Source organism: Micropterus salmoides, unplaced genomic scaffold (genome assembly GCF_014851395.1).
Source record: "Micropterus salmoides isolate LMB-PRFRI ecotype aquatic unplaced genomic scaffold, ASM1485139v1 Ms_hic_scaffold_18, whole genome shotgun sequence".
Taxonomy (NCBI): domain Eukaryota; kingdom Metazoa; phylum Chordata; class Actinopteri; order Centrarchiformes; family Centrarchidae; genus Micropterus; species Micropterus salmoides.
The window spans coordinates 30574322-30582829 of record NW_024040928.1 but is presented as its reverse complement, the minus strand read 5'-3'; the positions used below and the strand labels follow the sequence as shown (position 1 = coordinate 30582829).

General features: G+C 42.9%; 1 protein-coding gene across 5 annotated transcripts; it reads right to left on the bottom strand.

The window, feature by feature from the left end:
- Nucleotides 1–788: 788 nt before the first annotated feature.
- Nucleotides 789–8133, bottom strand: LOC119909441 (cleavage and polyadenylation specificity factor subunit 3-like). 5 transcript variants are annotated; one of them, XR_005445424.1, is made up of 10 exons: nt 7995–8133; nt 7332–7395; nt 7149–7246; nt 6767–6895; nt 6438–6551; nt 4688–5223; nt 2860–3994; nt 2325–2418; nt 2147–2205; nt 789–2047 (listed from the first exon to the last, which is right to left on the bottom strand). XR_005445424.1 is itself a non-coding variant. In XM_038727700.1 (6 exons), the coding sequence occupies exons 2-6, from the start codon at nt 3187–3189 to the stop codon at nt 1878–1880; spliced, it is 537 nt and encodes a 178-aa protein (XP_038583628.1). In that variant the 5' UTR covers nt 3190–3994; nt 4688–5151; the 3' UTR covers nt 789–1877. The 5 variants fall into 5 exon arrangements, 2 of the variants coding, with proteins under 2 accessions (XP_038583628.1, XP_038583629.1); XR_005445425.1 differs by having other exon boundaries at nt 4688–4825; XR_005445426.1 differs by lacking the exon at nt 6438–6551 and having other exon boundaries at nt 4688–4825.
- Nucleotides 8134–8508: the final 375 nt, after the last annotated feature.

Sequence of the window (8508 nt, the reverse complement as noted above, 5' to 3'; positions counted from 1 at the left end):
TCTCCAGATGGGAAAGTTGTGTGTTCCTGCTGTGGGGAAGGGGTCTTGGAAATCAAATGCCCATATAAATACAGGGAAGGCCTACAGGGTGTGACAGTCACTAAGGATTTCTGCCTTGACAAAACATTCCAACTAAAGAAGACACACCAGTACTACCACCAGGTTCAACTGCACATGTTTGCCTGCAATGTCCAGTACTGTGATTTTGTGGTGTGGACAACTCAGGAGCTGGTTGTAAATCGCATCTCAAGAGATGAAGAGCTCTTGCAGAAGGATTTACCTAAAGCGAAGCAATGTTTTGTATCTTTCATTCTGCCAGAACTTCTAACCCGCAGCCAAGATCCTGCCCTTCAACCACCAGTGTTTTGTAACACCTGTGAAAAGCCAGAGTTTGGTAAAATGATTGAGTGTAGCATGTGCAAAAACTTCTTTCATTATAGTTGTGCACAAGTTAAGAGGAGGCTACAGAACTGGCACTGCAGTTGCTGCAGATAAATACACCTGACTCACCTGTGTCTATCTTCACGGTTAGCCATGAAGAGATATATGCTTCTATTTCAGCAGGGAATAAGTACTATTTTACAGCTACATGTTAGTGAACTGGGCTACAATACAAAAATAGTTAAACCTTCAATGTGGTGGATAAGGTATTGGGTATGGAAATGTATGTATGTAATGGCATAAGAGATATTTTAAAGTATGATTCCTGTAAATTAAGAATGAGATAACAGTACAATGTAGTATTAAGATGTAAATATTTTTTAGAAATAAATTCTGAACACTGCAAATTAATTATAAAACTTCTGTATTTAATTATTCTTTCTTACCAGGTTCTTAAAAATTCCACTCACAATTAACAACAATGTATATACAATCACAGATGATTCACAATTAATTAAAACAATTCTCAATTGAATTAGAGTGAAAAGCATATAAATCATCAGTATATTGTTGTACACACAACACTGATATTTCATACACGACACACTCTCTCTTTTCTGGGTACCACAGATTTACACAAATTGGTAAGAGCACCACACACAATCACCATGTCATCCAAAAGGCTAACTTGGGAAATAGGAATAACAGAATGCAAAATTTTGAAACTCTTCCATCTGCTTGTAACTCTCTCTACATGTATTCTCACACGTGACAGTTGTCTGGATGAATCTACTTCACAAGCAGGTAACTGACTCTTTCCTTTGGTAAAATTTGGTATACGCAAAGTGGCACCATAAGCAGCAAGTTGATCCCTGATCAAAAACCCCCTGTCCGCTAAGATTTCATCTTTGGGCTCCAACAAGTGCAAAAATCCTGATTCAAGTGTTATCTGTTTATCTGACACTCTCCCACCCCAGCCCGTGGACAGAAATGAAACTGCCCCAGCAGGTGTTATTCCCACCAGGTACTTAACAGTGTTGTGATGCTTGTAATTGGACCAGGTTTGAGCCCTGGCAGTCAAGTTATTAGGTCTTTCTATGAATATCTCTGTACAGTCAATTATACACCTGCATCTCTTGAAATGTCGCCTGAAACTTTTGGGCATATTTTTAAGGACAGCACCTTTACTTGGCCATTTAATAATGGATTTCAAGATGTTTGCCATTACAGGCAACCAGGACCTTAGAATGTTTGACACTGTGCTTTCAGAAACTTTGAACCTATATGCAATATCTCTGTTACTGAGCCCCAATCTCAGTTTCATAAGAACGACTAATAAATGATCTTCTAGCATGAGACTTTCAGTTCGCTTCTGCACACTGTCTTCAATTTTTGACATTAACCAACTGAAGATGACTGAAGTTAACCCAGTGAGAAACAAAGTGTGCAGCATTGTTTTTGATCGTGGAGAATGAGAAGCGTGATTTCTGAAGCTCCTATTTCAGTCTTTCATTCTCCTCTTTAAGTTGGTAAAAGTCTTTTCTTAAGTTGACATATTCAGTGTTGAGTTGATCATACTTCTCACTGAGACTGTTGTATGCTGCTTCAGGGACCATAGCCTCAGCTTCTTCCACTGCTTCCTCTGGTGTCACTGGATCATCATTAGCTGGAAGACATTTGTGAAAAACAAATGACAAAGCAGTTTGATAAATGTATGTATGACAAAAACATTGTACTGTGCATAAAACATTTTGAATGTTCTTACCATGGCAAGAAGCCTGTTGCTCCACTGTTGAACATTCCCGTTTCCTCTTTCTTTCCAGCCTTAGAAAAGCAGAACAAAACAGAGAAGACAGAGATTTTAGTGAGGAAGACTGCACACACGAGTTACAGCCTATGGTAACACTCACCTAGCCACATTAAGAAAACTCAATTTCACCTACCTCTCCAGCTTTTCCACAGGCCTGTCATTCTGCCATTTATAGGAAAAGACAGACGGGACGAAGTCAGGGCTGTCTTCATCCATAGAAGCCTGTCCTACAAAATAAGAAGAAGTAATTAAAGCTAGTGTCAGCCTACCTTATTATGTAGTTAGCTAGCTAAGGTTATCCTTTTCGTTGGCTACTAACTGTGGTGAAAGTTAGCAAATCCAACTACTTGAACATAATACCTGTACATGACACGGGCCTTCTCACTGTACTTTCTACAATTGCAAACCTGCAACGGTTGAAAGGCAGACGACACCAACAGTGTACGTTTATGTTAACGTTATCTAACGTTAACAGTTAGCTAACTGCTAATTAGTTGTACTTCGAAAAAGTTTGCTAACTATGACCTCAAAAAGTCAGCATCACGACAGAAATAACTATACTTGTTAACGTTACAATTTCTATTTAAGTGGGCATTTAGCATTATGAGAAATATGTAGATAACGTTACTTTATCAACGAAAGACACTAGTTTATTTACCTTAACTTACCTGATATGAAGTGTGCGCTGCATACGCGAGAATTTTTGATGATCGTTTCTGTCCAGTCCGCTCGTTTTATTGCGTTTAACCACAGCTGTCTTCGGGTTTTTGTATGGCAGTGGCAGCAGGTATGCGATAAAATTTCAAATTGCCTGTACTCCGTCGATTCTGACAACACAACAAGATGACATTTTAAGCTCCTTGTGTAGCCGACCCTGTGCTGGTTTGTATTGGCCGCCTCCGGTTGTCCGTTTGTTTTGCCTCCAGCTAACGCTGTGACGTACCTCTGACGTCGGCTAAAAAAGGGCCTATAGAAAGACACCCATGTCCAAGGTACATCTGGTGGTTATCTGAGACGTGTTCCAGAACCTAACCCTAAAGTTGACCATGCTGATGTTACACAGTTAAGTGTCTTGGTCATATCCTTAACTTCTCGGCCCACCCTGGGAAACCCTTGAGTGAAGGTTAACAGGGCTCCTAGTGTCTCTGAAACATTTATTGGTCTGGGTTTCACTGGTATGGAGTTCCCCACTCCATGAGGGAGCTGTGCACACGCATAACAGCTCTGATTGGTTACTTTTCTTGAAGTGGTCATCGTGGTTGCATACCATGCATTGTCTTTCAGCCCAGCCGGGCTGTCAGGGAGGACGTGCATCTCCTCCTCTTCGGCCTGGAACTTTCCCTCAGTCAGGCCAAGTTTGTTGTTTTCATGTTTGGAAATGATGACAGTGAGCAGAACAACGCCTCCGTTTTGTCTCGGTCCGTCACCTCTCCAGAGCCATCTGTTGGTTTCAGTGTGCCCGCGGTGAGTGTTTGGGAGATTAGTGGTTCTAGGTGGTCTCAGAGACCTCCACTCCCCTCCCTCCCTAGGAACACAAGGCAGGGGAAAGCTCAGCTCAATCACTGATCTCCATCTTCGCCTGGTTTGAGGCCTTTTGGTTGCTTTGGCACTCGTATGCAGTGGGTGGCGTGAATCCAAGTTGCTCTTTCAGCCACTTTTACTGCTGTTTCTGTTGTTAGCAGTATCTGAAATGGTCCGGTCCACCTGCGAGCCCTTTCTCCTGAAGTCCTTTCCCACAATCCAGTCCCCTGGCTCCAGATCGTGCAGTTTCTTCTCTGCGGCCTTCGGGATGACGTTTTTGACCTGCATATGAATTTCAGAAAGCACAGAGGACAAATTAGCACAATATCTCAACATTTCATCCTCACATTGGCTGGTATCAGGGAGTTGTCTTTTTACTGGCCCAATCCCCGTGTTCAATGGTCTGCCAAATAGGACTTCTAAAGGACTGAGACCCCCTCTGCCCCTCATCCGGCTTCTCATGTGCATTAAAACGACTGGCAAAGCTTTTGTCCATGTTAAACCTGTTTCTTCACAGCATTTAACAAGCTTGTTTTTCAATGTGCCATTTTCTTATTCAACTGCACCTCCGCTAGCTGGATGATGAGCACAATGTTGCCTCAGATCAATCCCCATATCCTCCCCTACACTCTTCAGTGCTGCGCTAACGAAAGGTGTGCCGTTATCACTGGAGATCTTAGCTAGGATCGCTCAGCGATGATCTGGCTTATCAAAGCTTTTGCAACTGCTGCTGCATCCTGTTTAGATGTTGAAAATGCCTCTACCCCTTTAGAGAACATATCTACCATGACAACACAATATTTCTTCCCCTGTGACAGTGTCAGTTCAATGAAGTCCATTTGCAGGTGCTCAAATGGTTTGTCTGGGGGTGGGTGTGCCACCTGTGGGATCTGAATCGGCCGCCCCACATTGTTAGTTGCACAAATGATGCAAAATAGTCTCATGCAAAGTTGTTACTGCAAAAACGATTTTTACCAGGAGCTGGATCACGTGATGCTGAGCCGTCCACAAACAACTCCATGTCTGGGTTTGTTAGAGGAGTCTCCTGCAAGTCTGCCCTTAGAGAGCAGGTTTCTGCTATGACTGCAACACAATCATGCGGCTGTCCTTCACCTGGAGTTGGGAGGAGAGTAGCAGGATTCAGTACAGTGCAGTAATGTTAGATATATCAAGCAACACGGTCTTGTATCTCAGCCACCTGGATGTGGAGAGATGAGATGTTTTTTGTTCAAGCAAAATCATCGACAGCATGTGGAACCAACAATGTCAAGTCTGAATAACCCACAATGTCACGTGATGCCATGGCTGCTTTTTCAGCAGCCGCCACAGCTCTCAGGCAGTTTGGCTGCAACAGAGTCCAGTTTGGATGAAAAATAAGCTCCAGGTCTCAGTCGTCCCCCATGGTCTTGTAGTGGTTCTGAGGTCATGTACCCCCCCTTTTCATCAACAGTCTGGGTGAAATGTGTGTTACAGTCGGGGAGACCCAGGGTCGGTGGAGACTGAAGAGCCCGCTTTAAAATCAACAAAAAAAACACTGAATGACCATAAAAGAAAGAAACACCACAAACTCAAAAGCTTAGTACAAAACAAAATATTGGTGCATTTCAAGATTTCACACAAAAATACAATCACAAAGTAAAACACAAACCAACTGAAAATTCCATTTCGGGTTTTCTGCACACTTAAACCAAACAATCTCAAAAACACAAATGAGTTGCAGTTCATTTCAAAATCACAAAAATAAATTCAGTCCAGTGCCAAAGCAAAAAAAAAGATAAATAAAACTGGTTCAGTTTCTCTGGCACAAACAAAACAAAAAGGAGGAGGTTTAATTGTCGCGCCATCCGGCAACGAATCAGTGTGGCTCATTTATAAAATGGGCGTTTCCGGGGTTTTCCACGGTGGTGAAACCTGCTGAATTCTAGGTTGTCACAAGATCTATATAATGTCTAAATTCTTACGTGTTTCTATTAAATGTTAACAAAGCTAGTAGTCTGAGGAAATCCTATCCCGTTTACAAAAAGCCTTTGTTCAACATTCACACGGTCTGTTAGTGTTTTTTTTTCCCCAGTCGCAATTCATTCACACAAGGCTGTTTGCAATGCCCACTCAAAAAAATGTTTTCATTCGCACTTCATTCATACATCTGTAGTGAACACATTGAGCATTCAACAATACTGTCTAATTACTTGTTAATCACCTGGAGCAGCAACCCCAAGTAAAATAGTAAAAAAATAAAATTGTTTTTCTTCAATTTTATTGCGAGTCCTATGACTCACACACCCCTACTTTACTGTGGGTCCCAGACCCAAAAGAACTGATGCAACAGCAGGTCCCAGACCTATAAGAAATCCACTGCCCCCCAGTGATTTCTTGACTATAGTACCTTTAACACAAAGCTTTGCCGATTCACACAGCGGCCCCAGGCCTGCCCTGCTGACACGTCTGTCACGCTCACCCTGAGAGGCAGCGAGAATCGTTCCACTTGAACAGTCTACTCACCACAAAGAGAGTGTTGCCAGCCACCAGGTTCTTTGTGGATCACAGCGGTGAGGGAGCCTCAGACACTCAGGCGTCAGGCCCTCAACGTCTCACCCGTATTTTGGCCATACGGTTTTTCACCTGCAGCTCCGAGTGTCCGAGTCCTCTCGCGTGTGTGACGAGCCGACAACGCCAAAATTGTGGTGGGAAAAAGCGTATTTAAATAAATCTGAATGAACCTCACCGCTGTGTTCACCACTTGTTACCGTCCGCACTGTGGAAGTTGATGGTCTCCATCTTCTCCATGCTCTCCTCCAGGTCCGTCTCCGTGTACAACATGTCGTCTGCAGAGATGTTACTGCAGAAAACAGGTCAGCTTTACTACAACACACGCTGAAGTACTGCAGGTTACACACGCTGAAGTACTGCAGGTTACACACGCTGAAGTACTGCAGGTTATACTCCACATGGTATACACAGAAGAATATTAAACACAGTACATCATATCCTGTCCTGGTGAGTCCAGGTCCCTGTAGTATGGGAGTCTGATGTGACTCTGGGTCCTGGTCTTACCTGACTTTGACGTAGTCGGACAGCAGCCAGCGGTAGATGGCCTTGGTGGCGTGAGTCATGAAGGTGCGTCCTTTAAAGCTGGTCTTCTGCAGGAACCAGGGCAGAGCTCCACAGTGATCCAGGTGGAAGCTGAGAGGGAGGGCAACAGTTACTGAGGAGTTTCCAGGTCCACATCAGCCCTGACCTTTATGTTGGTCTGATTTCTCAGCATCATGTCAGGCAAAGCAGTTTGATTAGAAAGCACATTTCATACACAGGTCGAGTCTGTACAGAGAAGGGAAAACAACACACTTGGACATTAAAGTCCACCTGCTAGTACAGCTGAGTGTGTGTATATTAAAGTGTTCTCTGGTTGATGTGCTGATAAATGTTGGGAACTCACTGGCTGATGAGCAGCAGGTCAATTTCAGCCGGGTCGATCAGGTCGATGTACGGCAGAGCGTCCATCCCGTCCAGACCAGGATGGATCCCGCAGTCCAGCTGAACCACAACACACACACACATTTTTACACACTGAGGTGACTGAAAGCTGAATACCGTGCAGCTGATGGGATTAAAAACAGACCAGAATCTTTGGTCCCTTGAACTCCAGGATGATGCAGGACCGTCCCACCTCCTGTCCTGCTCCTCTGGACACAAACACACAGAGACAGCATCACTTTCATGTCTAACTGACATCCAGATGTTTCAGCCTTAAAGACAAAACTCTTCCCCCAAGAACCGTTAACAAACTAAACTCAGCTATCAAACCCAGCAGAACCAATAATAACAGAAGGACCAGCTGATGCATATCTGCCCCCAGAGGAACATCAAGCAGAACTCCATTCAAAAATTAAGCAATTTTAAAACACTTTGTCAGCAAAGGCAAAAACAAGCCAAATACCAGTTATTTAATTTAATTAATCAGTTAAATTATTAACTCAGAATTTCTAGAATCCACCAATAAGCATCTGATTTTAATGAATGTTGTTGAAGTTAACGTCAAGTCTCGCGGTTAGATTTCCACGTTGAAAACCTTCTTAAATAAATAATGTTTGGTACATTTGGTCTGCGCCGAAATGAAGCCTTGCCTCTAATGAATAGTTAAGTTTAAATAGCAAGTTTAAAAAAGCTTTGGCCTTTGTTGACAAAAGGAAGATCTACTAAATTGGTGTTTTTCTGAATGGAGTTTGGTGAGAGAGCAGCAGCCACGGAGGCTAAACCAGGTAAACGTTGTGTTTGAACTCACAGCGGGCGGATGAGCAGTTGGTCACTTTCCTCCGCAGGAACCGTGGCGTCACATTTACGTTTAGACGCCATGTTTACCTGAATAAACTCACAAATCTTCCACAAATACTAAATTAACTCACAACTTCAGCTATTCCGCGCGTTGCCACAACTTTAACTCACTTCCGGCTCCTGCTGAAATACCTCCGTGTGGTACAACTTCTTCTTCTTCTTCTTCTTCTTCTTTAGGGTTTAATGGCGGTTGGCAAACCAGTTTAACGGTGCATTACCGCCACAAGCTGGACTGGAGTGTGGAACGAGAGATTAGGCAGGAAATAAATGAAATAAACAAAACCAAAAAAAAAAAAAAAAACAACAACAACAACAAAAAAAAAAAAACCAAACAAAAATAAACATAAATTAAATTATTTTTCCTAACTCAGTTTCTTTAAGAAACTTAATTATATGACAATATATCTGGCCTGCTGTTTTCCCCAAGAGACCCGCCAATGAGATATCATGATGTTTTGCCTTCC